At 41.0% G+C, this 22164-nt stretch overlaps 1 protein-coding gene across 1 annotated transcript in view; it reads right to left on the bottom strand.

The window, feature by feature from the left end:
• Positions 1–13039, bottom strand: part of ppm1e (protein phosphatase, Mg2+/Mn2+ dependent, 1E) — a 41240-nt gene extending 28201 nt beyond the window's left edge. Inside the window, exons 1-2 of the mRNA XM_037688255.1 lie at positions 12895–13039; positions 12595–12788 (exon numbers count right to left, since the gene is read on the bottom strand). Of these exons, the coding sequence (XP_037544183.1) occupies positions 12595–12779 (185 nt within the window). The 5' untranslated portion in view covers positions 12780–12788; positions 12895–13039. The remainder of the gene's footprint in view (positions 1–12594; positions 12789–12894) is intronic.
• Between the last annotated feature and the right edge of the window lie 9125 nt (positions 13040–22164).

The raw sequence follows: 22164 nt of genomic DNA, 5'->3' as shown, positions 1-22164 counted from the left end.
GCGAAGATCCCGCATGTTGAGTACTACTAGGAGTATGTTATGTGAACGACTATACCGAATTTTAGAACAATATATTTTAAAAATAACTGAATTACAAGCATTTTGGTTGTCTCTAAAACTATTTTGCTATGGCAGCCATCTTGATTTGAGTGATGCACATTCAGTTTCTTTAAAACTCGTCCAGTGGTTCATGAGATATGCGGTAACACACACACAGTGCAAAATCACCATTTTTATTGTGACTGTAAAGTCTCTAATAAATATTTTTTGGACGACTTGTTTATAATCCAAGATCATAATGTATAAACACACCATAGTAGTTATTTGCATGTTTAACATATTTATGCGTAATTATGTGTGCTTTGCATTAAAAGTGTCAGGATCTGTATCTTTTGTTTGTCTTTTGTGTGTTTATATTAGATTTATTCCCATTTGGTCAGGTTTTATTGTCTGTGGTTTGTTTTAATTTGTTTAACCTTTAAGCCATCAGTCACTTCCTGTGAGTCAGCCTGCTCCACCCATCTACACCTGCTCCCTGTTTGAGCTGCCACAGCTGCATCCACTTCTCTCATCAACCCCAGTCCTTTTAGCTCCTCAGCTTCACTTCACTCACTAGTTGTGCATTGTTGGTTCTTATGGCACATCCTGGGTCTCCTTGAGCCTTTCTTCAACTTTCTGTGTAAGTTTTGCCGCCACATCAGCTTTGGTTTTATTTTAATAAAAATAAAATTCAATTCAATTCAAAATATTAATCCCAAAGGGAAATTTAACGTGTTTGTAGCTCATCATCCTTGTTGTTATATATGTTGATGGCTGTGGACCAGAAGGATCTCCTGCAGCAGTCCATCCCGCAGTGGATCTGAAGAAACTGGCTGCTGATGCCAATCTGTCCACCCAGACCCAACGGGCCTCTCGGTCCTCCTGGGCAGCAGGACCACCTGAATGTTGGACAGAACACCTCCCTGAGCGATGGTCACTCCTCTCAGCAGCTTGTTGAGCTCCTCATCATTGCAGACAGCCAACTCCAGATGTCGGAGGATGATCCTGGTCTTCTTGTTGTCATGAGTCACGTTTCCTGTCAGCTCCAAGGATCTCAGCAGTCAAGTCACTTGAGCACCTCCGCCAGGTAGATGGAAATGCATCCGTGATGCCTCCTTTACAACTCATTTGGGATTTGGGGCTGTATTTTAAGTAATATTTGAGCTTTGAGATGTTAATCAGCGGCTCCTGGTTGTAAAAACCACCTTGTTGTCATGGTTACGCTTCATAACAAATGCCCAAAAGTAAAAGGGTTTCAGTAAAAATCCTTCCAGCTGCACAGCATCTAATACCATCCAATACCAAAGGAAGTAATCATCTGAAAAAAAAAACATTTACATCCAGAATTAAAAAGTAAATAAAGTTTTCAAAGGTAATATCCCTGAATGAAAGGAACAGCGACATGCAGCCACCTTGAGCGGTGTAATTCTAGAAAACTATTTTCTCAAGCTCCTTGTGTTGCTACCACGCCAAAGTTTGACTGGACTGGAAAATCCAAACAAGATTAAAAGCAAAAACATTAATATAAAATAATATATATTTATGGACTGGGCTTCCTCGTGATGTTTTGTCCAACCTCAACATTGTGGGTTAACTCTGTCTTCGTGCTGCTAAGACCAGTAACTTTAGATCAAACTAATAAAGCAATAATGTTTTCTACACCTCACATCTGAAAAGGACTGGGCTCTCTTTAATCTGAACATAATTAAGACAAAGTCTTGCTTTTTAACTAAATAATTTATTAACTTTTTAAGAATTTATACAGGATTTCTTTGGGGGGTAGAGTACACAACAGACCAAACACTCTGCAAACAAGACAGTTTGTCTTATTATTTCAAACACCATTCTCTGCAAAACAAAACAAAAACTTTACAACTGAATAATAAATTACATCCGTTTCAAGCGGGCCTCAAGTGAGACATCAGAGACAATTATTATTCCAGAGATAAAGCTCGAACGCCTGCAGCTCAGCTCTGAAAGAGGAGCGATTGTTAACAGGAGACAATCCCCAGCCTGCCAGAGTCTTTGATACCCAGACGTCCATTTGTGCGAAGAATTAATTTCAGGAAATGGGTTTCTGTTGGTGCACAGATGAAGTTAAAAGTTGATGGATCAACCAAACTAGATGGATCTGAGTGTTTATATAAATGGATAAAAATCTGGTAATGTGATGTTACACTGCTCACTGAATAAACGCTTCGTCGTTTCCTGTGAAAAGGGGTGTAGTTTTTTTTTTTAGTTTTTATGTGCGTTCGCCTGCAGAGCGGAGTCTGTGTGGGCAGGTGAGCATAAGTACTGCGCTTCACTCCTGAATTGGCAGATTTTTCCTCTCATCTTAATTCTGCAGCACATAGCTCGAGGAAAGTCCTCATTACTGAAGCCCTTGAGGAGTTTGCTCGCTTTAAACGGGGCGAGCTCGTCCTTGAACCGGAGGACGCGACCCAAAATGGCCGAGGTTTTCCCCTGGAAGCCACTGAGACGTGGTCGTAATTACTGACGGTTGATCATCATCTTTAGTCTGGAAAACCTGAGTGCAGATGGGAGAGAGGTTTTTTTTTTTCTGTTTGACAGCATTCCTGAATTTCCTGCTGACGGCTAAACCAGCAGGAGCATGAGTCAGATTTCACTTTCACTCAAACTTGTTAAGATCAGAACAGACAAGAGTGGAACTGAAGGAACAAACCATTTCCTGCAGGAACATTTGGAGCCAGGAGTGGCCCATTTTTAGCTCCTTATGTCCTAAATTAAAACAAACCAGCTTCAAAATAAATCAGTGAATCCCAGCAGTTTATTTGTGGTTAAAAACAGTCAATTTGTAATATCTTAATGTCTAAACCAGGTTGTGAGTTTTAGTAGTTGAGTTTATTGCTGGAGGAGTGGTGGCGCAGAGGTTGGAGAAGGTGGGCCTGTGATCGGAAGATCGCCGGCTCACGCCCCGGTACCGACAACATCAAAAATGTGGGTGGGGTAGGTGAAGCACCCACACTTGCCCCCCACCCTCATTCGCCCCACCCTGGGCCCATGAGCAAGGTCCTTAACCCTCATCTGCTCCCTAAACAGGCCTCTCTTGAAAATGAGTTCTCATGGCTCAATGAGACTTCCTGGATAAATAAAGGCTAAAAAAAAAAAAAGAATTGCTTGACAATTTTCAGAAAGCCTGAATGTAAATCAGAAAATCAATTTAAAGAAACTTCGCAGGTACTGTTCTGTTTGATCTAGTTTAACAGGTGTGTCCGTCGTAAAGAGGACACATGAAAACAAGTGTCCTGTGTTTGAGGACATTTATTTTAGTAGCTTTTAGGTGACCCGGTTCTCTCCCAGTATGGGTTGTTTTAGTTGCTCACTGCCATGAAAAGCGAGCAGTCGTGTAACTGTGTACGAGTGCGAATGTTCGTTTCTATAACGGATGTTGAGCTAAAATTTGGCATGGTAGTAGCTGAGAGTCCCAAACTGACTCATGTTCAAATTTGGCAGCAGGTCGGCAGGCGATATGCAATACTTTAAGGAATGCTAGTTTCATTTGAATATAGTTTAAAAAAGAATAATGCACCAGAAAGAGAATTTCAGTCCAGCTTGAAAACGTAAGAAACGTAGCCATGTTGTGATGCACAGTTCTGTTAGGTTGAGGACATAAAATCTTGTGAATAAACTACAAATCACAAAATGACACTGACGATGGATTCCATGACCGCAGATAAAACAGCAATACAAGTATAATTAGCAAAAACGACTTTAAAGTGTGAGCTGCTGAGTGTGAGCAGGTTGACAGCCTGAAGCTCCTTTTTGATCCCACTGAGCGGTAAATGAGATTTCCACATTGACTCCAGCCTTAGATCCACATTTAACTCTGTTTTCCATTGAATTTAGACTGCCCAAGCAAAAAGATAATCACTCGCATTCAAAGCTGAAGGGATAATAATGTATTTGCAACTATTATTCATTATCATGTTAGCAAAATATCACGAGCCGCTGGCTGTGTTTTGATATGAAACTAATTCGCAACACGTACTTCGAGCTCGACACATTACACCACGTCTTTGTTTAAAACTTAGGATTTAACTTTTCATGTCAACAACACTCTTTCATGAATCAGTTCTGCGAACTGGCCCATCTTTAATCTCCTTCTGGTCATTCTGGACTTCTGTTGTGATTTGGTGCTATATAAATAAACTGAACTGAACCGAACTCTGCCATGAATTTAGTGGGTAATGTGTGCCTTTAAGGCAGAGGTGGGTAAAAATGTTTTCCAAAGGGCCACAGCAAGATGTTTAAATAATCAAAGGGCCGCATAGAGGATTAGAAAATAAATTTTCTTTATGACAGATAATCTAGACCTTTTTCTTATTGTAGCATAGTTAGCATGCTTTATAAAACAAGTCTTTCCAGTATCCGTTAGGAATATAAGACATGTTCTGTAAACTGGCTCTTGTGACAATATATTATACATTTTAGCTTAAAATGTTATGCATGTTAACAGAAATATGTAAAACAAACATATATGTGTGTTTCTAAGTCTTTAAGGTTCAGTCTAGTTCTGGAAACACAGTGACTTATTTTTTGTTTGTTTTTTATGTTTTTTTTTTTTTAGTTTTGCGTAAGATGTTTAATTTAAATTTCCTTAAGTCTTGTTGATAAATTGCTGCTTTTTTAGAAATAAATCTTTATTTTACTTAATTATTTTTTTAACTAAGGATACTGGGGACTTGATCGGGCCTTAAATTGCCCACGTCTGCTTTAAAGGATGCTCAGCCTGTAATTCATACATGGAAACAACTCAAACACAACCCCAGTCTGTAGATTCTGCTCAAGTTGAGTCTGAATCGCAGTCTGAACATTTAAGAACTTTTAAATCAATGGTTATAACACCAGTATGCTATTTTTTTAAAAGATGGTATTTTATGTTCAGTTGAGAGCTGAAAAGAAAAGAAACGGATTTTAAGATGTTGATTTTTCAAACCCCCTGTGTGGGATGATCTGGCTGCTCCGAACAGGGCTGAAAAAAGATGCAGTTCTGAACAAATGTCACATTAAATTACCCTCCTGCTTCCCCTGGGTCAAAATGATATCAATAAGACTGAGGCCTTGTGGGTCATTTTGACCCCAGGGCAGGAGGGTTAAGAGGAACAAAGGGCAATTTAACAAAGAACCTGGCTAGAAAATTAAAAATCTATCGTGTTTGAAGAAGAAACGACTTGAACAGCAGACAGTCTTTGGTTTGTCCTTTAATAAACCCATCAGCAGCTCCTCTAACACCACCCACTCTTCTAATTGTGTGTGTGTGTATCTGTGTGTGTGTGTGTGTGCATACTGGATTGTGACATGCGTGCAGCAGGAGACCGGATCCACCACCCCCTCCCCAGTTCTTTACAGCTGTTGGAGACGTTTCTGTTTAATGAGGTCTAGAAAGGCTCTCCCCTCAATTACTATCTATCAGCTTTGTGTGTGTGCGCGCATTTCTTTGTGTGTGTGTGTGTGTGTGTGTGTGTGTGTGTGCAGAGGGGGTCATTTAACTCCCCCTCTTCCTCTTTTTCAAGTCATCAGTTCATCAACAGTCAACAGCAAAGTCCTGGGATTCTCAGCCCCGGTTTCTTAATCCTGGATAAACTGCGTCGTAAGTTTTATCGTAAAACGATCAGCCTTTGAGGACAGATCAGACCCTTCACTTTGTTCTCCGTCTTTTCAGAAGTGACTCATAAAAACAGGATTTTCTCTTCTTTGTCACACAGATCACTCTAAAGTGATGCGATAGGAGACATTCTGCGTCAGGGACTATTTAACCGTTTAAATGTTAATTTTAACTGCGAGTGCCCAGTCTGCTTTTTTTTTTTTTGTTTGTTTTGTCTTTGGACAAAATTCAATTTAAAGAAGTCATAAAAGTGTTTGTAAAAAGAAACATTAAAATATTAACATCTACAGTAGCAGATTGTTTCTTGGTGTTTTGTGCCATATCGGCAGTATGTTCTGGCAACTCGGCTACAATTTGTCATGAAGGAGTTTTTGTCTGTTCAAACTTTATTGAAATATTCAGCATCTTGATTTGTGGAAGATGGGTTTACTTGTAGTACATTGTTTTTAACAATAACGTTAAAACAATCTGACATATTAAGTTACTAATTATCGTCTGCTGCCATGAAAAAGAAGTGATCATGTTTTTGGGTGTGTTGGTTTGTCTGTTTGCAAATATCTCATGAACCCCGGACTGATTTTAATAAAATGTTCAGGAAATAATGAGTGGATGAAGTTCTACTTTAAGATGACCACAACATCAATCAACATCAGCCAGCATGAAAATGGCTGTAATTCAGTCGGTATTACAGATACTGAGGTAAAAGTTGATGTGGTAGTAGCTGAGAGTCATTCACAAAACATGCTTTGAGCGTGACGTCCTGCATGAGATGCTGTTTCATGGTTGGGTCAAAACATCTAGATCTAGCAGATTGTACCTCAACAAACTGCACATCAACGCCCCCCGTCATTGAGGGATCTGAATAATGAATGTTTGTAGTTTTCCAGATTAGTGTTTTTTTCTGGACTGCAAGTGAACCTTAATGTTTTTAGTGCAATATATTTAAGTGGGTAGGAGTTACACCGAGTAGAAGAACAGAGGGAAATTACTATTATTATTATTCTTGTCCGAGGCAGCGCAGAGTGACAGATCCTGGTGGGCAGAGGGAGCAATTTTACCCCCCACCAGGTTCAGAGGTGGAGCCAGGGGGTGGCCAGTGGTGGCCATGGGCACCATAGACTTATCTTCAACCCAATCATTTTGGGGAAAAAAATTATTTTAAGGGATAAAAACTAGAAAGCAGTTTCCTCAAATGATTGGAGTGGCCAGTTTACAATGTATACTGTACATCCATCCATCCATTATCTTTATCCACTTTTTCCTTTTCGGGTAAATGGGGCCCATATCCAGCAGTCACTGTGTGAGAGGTGGGAGACACCCTGGACAGGTCTCCAGTCCATCAAACGGACACATAGAGACAAACAACCACTCTCACTCACACCTAGGGACAATTTACCAATCAGCCTAACATGCATGTTTTTGGTCTGTGGAAGGAAACCGCAGTACCTGAAGAAAACCCATGCGTGCACGGAGAGAACATGCAAACTCCACCCAGACAGGCCTCCGGCTGTCTTATGCCTCAGTTTAGCCACACACTAAAATGGAAGTTGGTACCCGACACATTTCTCAGGTTATCATGCAGGTTAAGGTTATGCAGGTATTTCCAACTCCCACTGTTCGCACCACGATGGGGGACAATTAGTTGAGCGGCCATCTTGAATTGGACTAGCTCAAAGTTAATCTCAAAAGCTGGCAATAAAACACTTTACACGTCGTCATCGGCCGCCGAACAACCCACATCCATCGTCCTCTAAAGATGGCGGCTGTATGGTGGACCGTTTCAATCGAACCGTCCACATAAATCACGGTGACGGGTGTAAACTTAGATGTTTCCTCCAGCAGCCTGGAGGAAGATGGATGAACTAGCATCGCTTTCGTGCACACACACGAACCACGTCCACACCTCCAGACTTGTACTATCACACCAACTGGCTCAGCAGTCCCCCATAAATACACCCTTTCTCAAACACACGCGCGTGCACACACACGGGGGGATCTCTCTCTTCTTGCACAAGTCTATTATTAGATGTTCAACCCAGAGACAAACTAATGACACGCTGGGATGAATCACCATAGCTGCTGCCTCCGACTGTCTTCACACTTACAGCACAGCTACAGTAGACAGGACGCCGACCACCCCACAAATATAAACACTCTCGTACCGTCAGTCCGCGGCAGAAGTCCTCATCTGTTCAACACACCTGCCTGCAGCTTTTCAGTCATACATGTCCTGATCTAGATTGTTCTATGTCCTGTAATTATCTTCAGCTGGATACTTTATTAAAACTTTATTAACCACATTTTTTTCTGCAGGGAAATCAAAAGTAATCAGATTAGTAACTTGTGTGCTTGCATAAATTCAACCCTCCTGCTGCCCTTGGGTCAAACTGTTCAAGGCCTCAGTTTTAAAACTGAAGCCTTGAACAGTTTGACCCGAGGGCGGCAGGGGGGTTAAGTGAGTATGCTCACTTTTTAAAATCCAACTACTTTGGACTAAAATACCTGCTTATTTTCCATGTATCGCCAGGATTCAGCATGGCCAGGTACCCTCTCTTGCCTGCCGCCCAGCACGCACTGCACTTCAACTTTCTCTCGCTCTCTTTTTCGGGCTTGGCCAGGAGTGAAGCTCGACCACCAGAACCCAGGCCTGGCTCCAAGGGGGCGCCCCGTTTGTTTTGTTTTTTTTTCCTGGGAGAGGTTTTTTGATGCAACTGATGTTTATCTCTCAAGGTTTTTGAATCGCTCTTGGTCTGACCCCTCCTCTGAGGCCTGTGTGCGATGAGGGACCCTATCTGGCAACAAAGGATCACAGGGTACTCAAACTCCACTCAAACTCCAAAATCATTTTTATGCTGAAAAGTGGCAGCTCAAACTAAAACTAAAAATGTGCTGATTTTGTGGAGGAGTAGGGATTCATCTACTGCAAGGGTCTTCAACCTTTACGACCAAAAGAGCCATTTTTGTCCTGGGCACGTGGTTCTGTTGACAGGGCGGGGCACCCTTCTTGGATAATGGTGGGAAAACACTGAGGTGGTTCGGGCAGCTGATTAGGATGCCTCCTGGATGCCTCCCTTTGGAGGTTTTCTGGGCATGTTCCAGTGGGAAGAGGCCCTGGGGCAGACCCAGAACTCACTGGAGGGATTATATATCCTTTTTGGCCTAGGAACACCTGGTCCTACTGGACCCATTGCCTCCAGAACCAGATCATTTCAATTCAGTTTATTTATATAGCGCCAAGTCACAACAGAAGTCATCTCAGGGCACTAAACAGAAACATTCATATACATAAAAGTAAGGTCAAGGTTTCTTTATTGTGATTTGCACCGCATGTGGTACATGTGGTGGAACGAAATGGTGTACACTGGGTCCCAGTTACATCCAACAACAGTATAAATTGTTAAAAAAAAAAAAACAGTAATAAGATCTAAGATATGAACTAAGAAATACGCTAAACACTTAATAGTGCAAAAAACAAAACACCGAACAACAGCATCACGAACATGAATCTGTGTGAGCAGATGAGTACAAATGAACACAGCAGCATGAAACAAATCAGCAGCATGAAATAAATCAGCAGCATGAAATAAATCAGCAGCATAGATAGTCAGCAGCGCATATCAACTATCCTGGTTATGGGTTCATGAGTAATAGCTTCAGGGTAGAAGCTGTTCCTCAGTCTAGTGGTTCTGCACTTAATGCTCTTTAACCTCCTGCCCGAGGGGCGTGGGGCAAAAAGTGTGTGTGCTGGGTGAGTAAGGTCCTGTGTGATGCAGGTGGCCCTTTTCCTGTATCTGGAGGTGTAGCTGTCTGTGATGGTGGGGAGGCTGACTCAAACGTTAACATTTATTTGATAGATTCCAATTTGTAAATGTAAATAATGAATCATTTTTCATACTCCAAAGTTAGTTATGGCGTTCCTCAGGGTTCAGTGCTTGGACCAATACTCTTTACCTTATAAATGCTATAAGCAGTAGAAGACAGAGATAGAGCTACTGCTTTTTGAGCGTTATTAGCTGATTTAAACCACAAGAGCAATCACATTTTGTCTTTTTTTTTTTAAAGAATGCATATCGCCCGCCGCCCTTCGTGCCAGAGCTTTAGACCAAAATCATTTTCATGCTGAGAAATGACAGATAAAATCATTTTGGCTACACCTTGAAAATAACATTAAGCTCAGTTTTATGCAATATAACGACATCTCACTTGATCTGTTAGCACTTGGAGCTAAAGATGATTGTGTGAGGTGGCCATCTTGAATTGCATAGGCATACATCCTATGATTACTCGTTTTATTAAAATCCATCCACTGGTTCACGAGCCATTTTACTAATGATAAAGACACACACACAAAAAATCATTGCCATTTTTCCTCCAGTGGCGGGTGAAAGAGTCCAGAATAAACACAAAACGACAAACTCGCAGACCTTTATGAGAAACTACAATACTGAATGCAACAAAAGCAGACAAATCTGTTTGTGCAGTTTAATTACAAGAAGTGTCTCTTCTGTCAATTGAAACGTTACAAAATAGCTTTAAAGATAAATCGCTAAAGAACACAGCTTTGTTGTTGTCTGAGGCACTATAATCAATCTCCACCTACATCTTTCTGCTTGACTGAAATGTAAGCCTTCTGCTGCTCTATTCAGAGTGGTTCTCGTGACCGAAGTCTGGGTTGTTACTGTGACAACTGCTGGATATATTCTACAGAAGACAGAGGAGAGAAATCCTTGTTGCTGCAACATGTTCACTGCAGGTCTAAACCCACAGAGAGCGCAGCTTTAAGTGGCTGCAGGTAATGTTAATGGGAGCTGAAGTGATACACCCGATCACGTAAGCTTTGACTGAGGCCTGACATGTGAGCTGTTTTCTACTCCAAACAAATTCTGCTGCAGCAGCAGCTCTTTTTAAACAACGAGCCGTGGAATCTGTGAAATTAGATTAGATAAAGTACGGAGCCCTGCAGCTGCCAGGTATCACAACAAGAGAGATAAATCCATTCCCTTCGTTTAGTAAGCCATCTTTTTTTTTTTTGTTGGCAAATCAATGCAAACTGAAAAACTGATTATAAAGTTTCTTCAAACAAGATAATGGATTTCCCCAACCTTTACTTTTTTATTTTAAAACAACTGACAGGCTTTACAAGAAACAATGATTTTTATTTTTTTTTAGGCTCTAGTTGAAATGTCAATGAATAGTTTCCTTTTCACTATTAAATCATATTTTATTTGTTGTTTTTGATGAACACACTGTGCAAAGTGTGTTTTAGGACAAACTAATATTAAAGTGAATAGCGTTATGATAAACTGAGCTTTCCTATAAAAAATAAACGACACAACGTTCATTTCAGCGTCCCGCCGTCACTTTTAGTGCCCTACATGAGTCCAGCTCACTCTTCCCAGCACAGTTTCTGCACCTATTTTGGATCTAAAACCAGGCCAGGCAGCAGCGCTCAGGGCGGGCGCGCTTTCCTGTTTCAGACAAGTTTGTGCACGTTTCAAGCAGCTGTCAGAAAGACAAACAAAAACACACAAAATGAACGAAAAAAATGCAGCGTAAAGGAAAAGGAGCCGAATCGCTTTGATGAAATGTGCCAAAGAAGCTGAAACTGAGTTCTTAAGGGTAAAACAAGCAGAACAGAGGCTAAAATGAACAGAACACGAGCTAAAAACTCAAAGCAGAACCACAATTAGAAGCTAAAGGCTGATTAACAGTAGCTAAAAGCAACAGAACAGAATCCTGAAGCATGCTCAATAATCCAGGTAGAAAAATCTCAAAAAGCTAAATCTGGTCCTCGGGACAGTCAAAAACACAGAACAGTAGCTAAAATCTAAAATAAGGTCTCAAATATTAGGAAAGAAAGCTAAAATGAGCTAAATAGCAACTAAATTTAATAAAACTGTAAATTAATTAATTAATTAGCAAAAAAACAGCATGACAGACAAAGCTGAAATTAGTTAAACAATTACTAAAACTAGCAATGATGCAAAGGAGCAGAATGATAACTAAAAGAACACGAGCTAAACACAAAAATTGTAGGTAAAAGTAGCAAAACTGTAGCTACAAGTATTAATTCATAAAGTTTAAATTCAACAGTCTAAAGCAGCAAAACATAATAATGCTAAATTAACAAAACAATAATTAAATTTACAAAGCTAATTATCTCAATTGTAGATAGACTATGGAGCAGAATAATGAACACAAGCTATTAAATATGCAGCTCACAGCAGCTAGAGTAATTAAATTGTAGCTAAAAGCCTAAACTTAGCAAGACAGAGGTGTGCTGAAGCAGATTTCAAAAGGAACTGGATTTTAATGTTTTTATTTTGAAATTTTATTTCGATTAAAGCTCTTGATAAAACTCACAAACTCCAACAGTCACAGCTCCCATCATCGCCTGCATGAGCTGAACCTGTTCACATCAAAATGGCTAAAATATCACGAGGCATGCAGCAACTAAAACCTAAAACAAGGTCACTGTGATTATTTGTTTCACTCAGACTGTTGGGTTTTACCGAGCCGGTCCGTCCGAACAGAACCGCTGGTTATTTTTAGCCCGCATGAAGATGCGCTCATGGCTTCCTCCCCCTCCTACACCATCATGACGACGCGCTCTTACGCAAAACCAGGGGTTCACCTTCTGTGGACCTCTATAGATTGCACCCTGCTGCTGTCTCACGACGCGCACATAGATTGCGTGCGCGCACACACGCATGGGAGAGCTTCACCTGCTTCGGTTCGTGTTTGTGGACCTGGTCCCGGGAGGACACACCCTCAGCCTGCAGAGCAGGTTAGCTGGCATTCTGCTGGAGGAGCCAGCGGGCATCCCTTGCCATGGGTCACACGCGCGCGTGCGCACCCCGCCTTCCCAGAACTTCAAAAGCGTTTCAAAAATTCAACATGCACGGACGGAAAGAAAGCGCGCACTTAACTATTTGTAGAGGTGCTGGACGCACAGGTCCAGACATTCTCCCTCCACTTCGTCCTCAGACACCAGGTCCGACAAGGGGCGCATCGGAACCGGGTCGCTCTCCTGCAGGGGCATCCTCATCTCCCGGATAAAGAGCTCCAGGAACCGGCGGAAGGTTTTCTCCTCTGCTGCAGAGCCGGCCATCATTTCTCATTCCTGGACACACAAGAGACACTCTGTCCGTCAGCGGCACCAACTTGTCGGCAGCTTCAGAGGAGAAGAGTCAAACACGAACCGAACCGGTGTCAGCGCGCGGCCATACCTGGATAACTGGGTACTACCGGAGGAGCGGGGCCCGTGAGGTTCCGGCGGAGCTGGAAGGCGGCGGACCGGACTGGAGGAGTGGACCGTGGCGTCTGCAGAGGCACCTACTGAGTGCGCGAGCTGTCACCGGCTGGACCGAGCCCCCATTCAGAGCCGAGCGGGAGCGCGCGCCGCCTTATCAGGGATTTCGGCTGATCAGACGGCCCTGACGTCAGAGGGGTGTCTCGAACGCGCACGCAGCGCCGCTGCCTCGTGACGTCGGAGAGCTCTTTGTAGAAATGCCATCACGAACCCCGCAGTCACCGCTACATGTTTAAAAACATAAAGTTGCTTCGTTTATAAAAACAAACTTTTTATCGCATCATGCACCTTTACTATATTTATCCGTTCTCGTAATAAATACACAAACTAAAAATCTTCTGACTTAAAGGTTAGCATTTATTTTTAAGGTATTAATAATCTAATCATTATTGGATATTAAACCAAGATGGCCACCACAACCAACAGGCCTTACATTTTGCAGATGTTGAGCTAAAGTGATGTGTGGTAGTAGCTGAGCATTTTTTTCCCAGCACATGCCCTGAATGCCCATTTTGTCTTAAATGTTAACGTCAGCCATGTTTGTGTCAGGATTTGTGACGTCACCCAACACAAGAATGGCGGAAGCTCAGCCAGTTTTACAGATAATGAGTCGCACCTGAGAAACAGGTGAGTCCTAACAGGATGCTCAGACAGAGACTGGTCCATTTTAAGGACAGAACCCCCAAACATATTTTGCTAACAGACAAGCAAACACAGCCACAAGCAATTACATGATTGCCAATCTGATGATAGATCTACATTCTTGCAGTGAATATCAGGCCTTTAATTAAAGTATGAATTTGTTGTCAGCCTTGAAAGTTCCTGTAATTTCAAAATTGTTTTTTTGCTCATATTATCCAAATGTGCTCTATAAATAAATCTGACTTGACTTGACTACATTTTGTGGTTCTGGGTTAACTTGTGTAAAATTATCATCAGTGTGTGAACAGCTACAATCAAGTTCCTCTTGTTCATTCATTTCAGCTGTGCATTTGTACTTGTGAGAAATTATTTATAACCACTCTCTCCTATTGGGCAGCCTATAAATATTTTTACTTCTACTTTTATTAGTTTGTTAGTAAGTTGTGCTTTATAATTGAATGTGAGTACTAGAGGCTTCAGTGGCCAAGAAGAAAACAATTTTGCATGCAGGTATATTTGACAACAAAACATTCTGATTCAAAGTTCAGGTGAAGCTACTGTCTTGTTTGGAATTCTGATCCCATCAGACAGAAGACAGGGTCCATGGAGTGTGGGTGGTCTTCAAGATGAACCTCAAAATGCCTCAAAGTGTTGTTTGCTCCTCGGCAAATTAGGGAGTGTTCACAAACCAACAAAACAGCCACGTTTGAAACCACAGCCGCAGGTAAGGAACTGCTCAAGATACACTGATGGAGCGAATTCGCCATCAAGATCAATAAATCTATCTTCCAAGGAGACGCAGGCAAAACATCAACAAAGGATGGAGTCCTTCAGACACACGAGGCAGCAGTCTTCTTCAAGGCCTTTACTTTTTACAACCATAAAGCAAGAACACATTTCCTAACCTCGCTGTTCTCAGGAAGACTGAAATAGACGGACGCTCAGTGACGTAAAGTCAATTCAACCCGATTTATCGCTGTCTCTGAGCAGAATCTTTAGAATCAATTGTGTGCAACAAGCAAAATAAGCCTTTTTAATACGCCTTCATTAACATACAAGTCTTAAATGCAGTAAACAGTAAATAATAAACTGCGAAACAAACTCTAGGAGATAGAGGAGAGAATAAATAAAGGGTGTAAAGCACAAAAATGCCAAACTGCAGGGGGAGTGAAAACTGAGTGACTATGATTCAGGGGCTGATGAAAGGAGTGGAGACACCTGGGCAAAATGGCGACTGGGCGCAGATGAGGAGCAGAAACTGACTGAGGAGAAATGAACTGGTGGCACAGAGAAAACACTCGGAGGCAATGAAGCAAACTGAGCACAAAGAAAATAAAACATAAATAAACGTGAACATTAACTTCAGAACTGCGTTTTCTTTTGTCTGTTCCCTCTTCAGAGGTCGCACAGTGAGTCGTCATCCTCCATCTCTGTCCTCACTCCAACTACCTCCATGTCCTCTACATATAGGCCTGTACAAATTTTACTGGGCGATTAATCGTCTCAGAAATTATTGCGATAAATGATATTGTTTGAAATTTGACAATAATTGGTAATTATTGACAAATTAAAAAAATGGTTCATTTTGTGTATAGTACTTTTTTTGACCACTATATGGCAGTATAAGACTGAACCGAAGGATGGATAGTGAGGGAGTGAGCGGCGTGTCTCTTTAAAAAAAATGGGAGGGAGGCCCCTTGACTTGACACGGGCTGTCTCTCTTCGGTTCTCAAAATGGCGGACTCTCGGTGTAGTTTGAGCTCTTTAGCATAGCATTTTTCACACAAAGCTTTTAATAAAAAAAAATCAGTAAACAAGTTCTCAGCTTCTTTTTTTTTTTTTTTTTTGCAGAGAAAAACAACTTTTTAGACAAAGGCACAGGTTTCAACCGTGAATTTTGGAGCTTCGACAAGACGGAGGTTTTTTCCCCGAGGTCGGCCTGTTAGCTTAACTTCTCAGCTTAGCTGCTTTTAACGATCGAAAAACACAATTTTGGACAGTTAAAACAGATTTTAAAGAGAAAGGGAGGGGTCAGCGAAGAGCACCAGAGTTGAGACTTTTGTCATCCAGTGTCTTCAGTAGAAAGAGAGAGAGACACGAAGAAACGATAAAGCCGATAAATGAAAATGAGGTCGATAATTTTCATTTATCATGTGATTAATTGATTTATTGTTTATTGTGACAGGCCTATGGGTCTCCTCTTTGTCTTTTTCCTGGCAGCTGCATTTCTAACATCCTTCTACCAGTATTCCCACTGTCCCTCCTCTGGACATGTCCAAACTATCTCAGTCTGGTTTGTTCCACTTTGGAGTAAGCTGTTGGGGGAAGCATCAGTTTTGTGTTGTGTGTCTCCTTGACTGATGAAGCCTTCCGGATCAAAGGCGAAACGTTTCAGTTCCAAAAAATAAATAAACTGTCCAGATGACCTGATGGAAAAATGTTGGATTGTATACCTGGATTATTGAGCATGGATTTTGTTGTTCATCTCAGTCTGGCCTCTCTAACTTTATCTCCCAGTTGTTCAACCTCTGATGATCTCATTCCTAATGTTATCCATCCTTGTCACTCGTCAGGAGAACCTCAATGTCTTCATTTCTGCTACTTTCAGTTCTGTCTCCTGTCTTTTTGTCAGTACCACTGTCTCCAGACCATACCTCAAATTAAACCTTAAAACAGAAGAAGAAAAAAAACTGAATAGAATAAAACACTGACCATGACAACTGTCTGAAAGGTTTTCTTTTGCTGATTTGTTTATTCTTCCATCCATTCATCCTTTTTCTTTATCCAATCACGGGCAGCAGGTTCCTGTCTCCAGCTGGTCTGGACAGGTCTCCAGTCCATCACAGGGACACATGGAGACAAACGAGGCAAACAACCACTCACACCTAGGGACAATTTAGAGTTGCCAATCAGCCTGACATGCATGTTTTTGGTCTGTGGGAGGAAACTGGAGTACCCAGAGAAAACCCACATGTGCACAGGGAAACATGTAACCGGCACATAAGAAGTCCCTTGGGAGGCGAGCCTTTGGTCTTCTTGCTGAGAGGCCACAGATCTTAACCACTGCTCCACTGTGCTGCCTTGTTTTATTCCCTTTTCTTCTTTTTGTCAACAAAACAAAGAGGAGTAACAACTGTCCCGCAACACATCACAAACAATGACAGTGAATTTATGACTGATGAGGACTTTTGAGTTTTCAAAGTATGTAAAACAACTCTGCAAGTATGAAGGACATGGCCAACCTGAACCACAAACTGCCCTCCAACATTATCTGAAGTTGTGCACAGATTCGGAACAAAAAAGCTTTCAGAACTGAGGAGACAGCATCTTTGACTTTATGTTTGGATCAATAAAAGACAGATATACAGACTTAAAACATTCACTTATAAATATAGATAGATATTAAAGTGGGCAGGAGTTACACTGTGAAGAGGAGCAGAGGCAGTTGTTGTTTGCTTGTCCAAAGCAGAGTAGATTGACCGGTCCTGCAGATGGGAGCAGCAATTTTATCCACCACCGGAGACAATGGCGGAGCAAGAGGGTGGCCAATGGTGGCCGTGGCCACCAGAGATACGCACGTTTGCAGCTACATGCAAAAACTGACACAGGCAGGTTGCTTATTTTTCAAGTTATCCAACTCTCAGTGCGGATGCACATAAATGGTGGCAGACATCTTGGATTTTGACATGGCAACCCAAATTTCAAAAGGAACCTTTCTTACACTTAGATGCAGCCACACACCTAAATGGAATTCAGTACCACACCTTCTTTTATACGTATGCTCAAAACACGGACAGACAGATGGACGGACGGACAGATGAAGGGTATTTCTGATTCCCCCTCTTCACTCTGCTACGGGGCAAATGAAAGACTCAACTCTTTATAAAGCATTATGTAACAGCTGACTTTAGCTGTAAATACATGTAGACATGTCACAAAGGGACATGTTTTTCAAACAAACCATATAAACTATAAGAACATGTCACTAAACATCCGACATGTATAATAATAAAGTCCTAAAGGAAAAGTTAATCACGACCACAGAGAGGCGAATGCAGCAATCAGGTGTTGCCATGGAAACATAAAAACAAGACCTCCACCACGGTCATTGAATGTTTTTAAGGCGCTCACCTTGCAGCGTAAATGGTTGTGAGAAACAGTCATCATGCATCAAACGTGTGCAGTTTTCCTGGGTCTTAAGATCGTTCAGACCCGGGTCGGAGATATTTTTACTTTGGTTTGAATTACTTTTGTGTTCTTTGAATAATTGTCACTGATCCAAAGCAGTCTGACTAGATTTAAAAGCTACAATTATTATGTTATGTTAACAAACAAAAGACATACGTCCAATAAATAGCTCCACTAAATGAAACAAAAATATTTTTCAGACACATATTGATTTATTGTGGTGTCTGAAATAATAAAACTAGATCTTTTGTTCCTACTAATCAGATCCCTTTGAACGTTATAGAAATATGACTGCTGTCGTCTACAGAAAACATGCTTCGGTTTGCTTACAATGCAAGTTTTTAGTTTGTAGTAGTACCGTAGTTGTTTAGTAGTTTTGATTTAGTCATTGTTGTTTTATTTACTTGTGGCTGTGCAGCCAGGGATTACTTTGAGATGACATAAAATCAATCCAGTGGGTGAGGAGACCTTTTTTTTTTTTGCAAACAAAAGGACAAAGCTGACTCCAGTAGTTGGTGGCAACGTTTTAAACAAAGAGGTTGCAAAATGTTTGCACTTAGAGCTCATGTTGGAAATGACTCTCAGCTACAACCACAACAAACGTTAGCTCAACATTCATAAATATGGCTAAGGAATGGTATGCCAATTAATTGTGGCGTCCATCTTGAAATAACTTGACTCCAAGAGATATTTAGTCGCAGAAGCATACAATGATTACTTTCTTATCAGTTTCAATGAAATCTATCCAGTGGTTCATGAGATATTTTGCTAACAAACAGACGGAGTCGACTCCAACAGTTAAAGACAAGGTTTTAAAATCACATCTCATGCGATCAGTCATCACTACATGCTTCAATTCTGTTATTTCCTGAAAACCTTAATATAAATCCAAACAGTTTTTTTTATTATTGTTTAGTGTCAATGTTTAGTTATTTTTATTAACACTTTTCTTAGTTCATATCTTAGATCTTATCACTGTTTTTCTTTTACATTTTATACTTTTGTTTGATGTAACTGGGACCCTGTGTACACAAGTTCGTTCCACCACATGTACCACATGTGGTGCGTATGACAAATAAAGAACCTTGAATCCTTGGAACAGAAGTGCTGAAGCATTTCTTCAAAGCAGATTCACTTCATGAGAACATCTGAGAGTTACTGGTACGTAAAGTATCACGGTGTAGTTTCTTTTTTACAGTAATACACAAACATCTTCACAACTGTTTGTTTTCTTTAGCAGAAAAGAGCCATGTTTCGACACACACACCCTGTAACTACTGGGTCTCTAAGCAAGACAAAGAGGTCCTAAAGACCTGCAGGGATCTTGAACAGGAGAACTGGGAGCTTAAAAAGATGAACAGCCGCCACAAAAAGATGGAGTCCTCCAGAAACAAAAAAATAAACGAGCATCCTCCGACTGGAAAACATTTTTTTTCCTCAGAGAATAAAGTTCTTCGCCAGGATGTTGACTGTTTGTGTAGAAACAACAAGGGTTTGTTTCAGGACATGGACACACCGTCTGCACAACCATCACCATCGAAGACCTGGAGACGGACAAAATCTCCTTAATGCAAAAAGTTAAAGAGCTCCAGGAAAGTTTGCTCACAGGTGACGAGGCCGTAAAACAACAGAACCAGGCACTCAAAACTCACAGAGCTACAAAATGTTGTCGCGAAGCTGCAAATTATTGGAAGTGACTGCGCTGAAGTCAAAAAGAGAAATTACATCTGCAGCATCAAAACAAGGCCTCGGAGAGAAATGTTTCTGAGACCAGTAAGAAGCTGCAGGAGAGCCAACAGGCCTTACAAGAAAAGGATGAAGGTCTTCAAAAACGAGGTCAGGAGCTGAAACGAACCCTGGAGGACCTCAGTGCTTCTAAAGACGGCTGTGAAACTTTGAGTCGAGTGAATTCCTCCATGTCTGAGGAGAACCAGGTTTTGACAGACAAAGTAAAGCAGCTAAAGAGCTGTGAGGATCAGGAGGCCATGAAACTCTACGATGAGGCTCTGCAGCACAAGACCCAGGAGCTTCAAGCTGTTCTCACTCAGCTCAGAGTTTCAGTCCAACTATGACGAGTTGAAAGTCGAGTCTGCAAAACTCCAGAACGAGGCCTTAACCAAAGAAATCTGTGAGAAGCTCGTTAAAACTTCAAAGAACAAAACAAATCTCTTCACCAACAAGCCGAGGAGCTCCAAAAGACTCTCTTGGCTCTCAGAGATTCTGAAGATCGCTGCACAGTCCCTGAATCAAGTAAAGTCCTCCCTGCCCTTGGAAGAAAAAGTGATGCAGCTGAGTGAGGAGCAGGACTCTGAGGACCTCCATGATCTGGCTCCACAGCAAGGTGTGGAAAACAAAGAGCTCCCCCTGCAGACAGAGTCCAGCTCTCTCAGAGAATCTATGTCAGGCCCCGGTGTTCTCAAACTTTTTGGGTGCAGGGACCCCTTACAGGGAAGAACAAGTTTCAGGGACCCCCTCATAACCCTCATGTTTATTAAATAAGTTTCTTCAATTTGTCTCTTTAATGCAATGGAAATATTTGTGCAACATAAATACTTAAGACCTGGTCTTTAATAGTGGTAATACCATTTTTATACTTTTAAACATGGGGTATTTTTCATTCAAGACACACTTAATTAAAAAATAATTAATTTCAACTTCCAAAAATTACAGTTTTGAGAAAATTACCAGTATCATAAACCACTTAGAAACTTTACCTGTTCACATAATGAACAAATGCATCGCCACTTCTTCAAATGATTACAGAAAACTATTTACATCAAACTGAACAGAATCACAACAGCAGTAGTCGTACCAAGTAACGGCTTCATTTGTAAATGGCGTAAATAACCGGGGGGGGGGGGGGGGGGGGGGTCCTCCCCTCCCCAGAAAATTTTGAAAAAAGTAAATGTGATTTCCTGCATTTTGGTGTATTTTAATGGGTTAAACATCTATGTGCTTGTAATAATAATAATAATGTTTTTGTTTTTTGTTTTTTTTTTGGGGGGGGGGGGACCCTCAAGCACTGGCTTGTGGACCCTTGAGGTTCTGGGACCCCATGTTTGAGAACCACTGAGAGGAGCTGGGTTTCTTGCTCAGAACTGTGTCAGATGAGACCGGCCCAGAAGCTTCAAACCAGAACCAGCAGCAGGCCACGTGTCTGGACGACCTTCAGACAGACAGCCCGTCTCTTCTTAACGATCCTCTGACATAGACGTCTAGAGTTCAGTCTGAGACCGGTTGGATCAGAGAAACTTTGTGGACCATGTACCAGGCCAGTACCATCAGATACTGGGTCCCACCCTGGTGTTTTAATCTTCCATCAGCCTGTTTCTGTTCAACCTGCTCATTTTTCCTGAGGACAAACTTTTACAGTAAATATAACAATCTTCCTTTCTGCTGGTTCCCTTTGACCCGGCCCCGTTTCTTTATTGATGCAGTTCACTGATGATCATTTTGGGATTGGGTTGGGAATCTTTAGTATTTTGACTTTTATTGCTTTATTTAACTCATTTGTGCTTACCAGCCCAATATCTTTACTATTAGATCAAAGATGATCTTTGTTTCTTGGGCTGGTTTGGAAACTACATGTTTTATTGACTGTATTGAGCTCATGCTGTTGCCTGTTTTCTTTATTGACAAGGATCAACAAGTCTTTATGGTTCTTGGACCGTGTTGAGAACCTTTACTGATTGTTTATCTGTTGTTAATTTTTGTCAGTTATTTAAAGTTCATTTTTGTCATCCAGCCCATTTTCTTGATCAGCATGGAAGAAAAATGTTGGTGATCTTTGAAATATAAATAAAAAGAAGTCAAACAAAGAAAGCCTGATGATATGTTGCCCTGTGCTTTAAGTCGCTGAGTCCAAACTGTAAAACAATTAGATTTTGCCTGATGTATCAGACAGGCAGACTTGCTTCCTGTTTCAAAATCTTCTCTTAAAACACATTTTGGCTTTTAAATAAGTTTGAAAGGTCCGTGTATGTGGATTTATTATTTTTATGATTCTGTTTATTTTTTTACTGTTTTAATTGATTTGTTCTTATTTTTTATTTTAAAGTCCCGTGTTTTGAATTCTTGAAGCTGTATTAAATGCAAAAACAAAAAAGTCTTACTCCATGAGCAAAATATCCAGAAATGTGTAAATAAGTTTAAAATACAGAAGACAAAAAAGCAAATATTGTTTTAATTTGACCTAATTCTCCCTTTATCGCCCGTTTTTAATGTTGTACTTAAATTTAGATTGTTACAAAGTGTACTCTAACTTAAATTTTATTTGTTTATCTATCCAAAGAAGTAAAAGCTCCGCTGCTGTTACACGGACACTTTATAATGACGGACCGGAAACGTGTTGGGAAAT

This window comes from Nematolebias whitei, chromosome 14 (assembly GCF_014905685.2).
Source record: "Nematolebias whitei isolate Nwh7 chromosome 14, NemWhi1, whole genome shotgun sequence".
In the NCBI taxonomy this organism is placed as follows: Eukaryota; Metazoa; Chordata; class Actinopteri; order Cyprinodontiformes; family Rivulidae; genus Nematolebias; species Nematolebias whitei.
The sequence above is the reverse complement of the archived record's forward strand: the minus strand, read 5'-3'. Positions and strand labels throughout refer to the sequence as shown.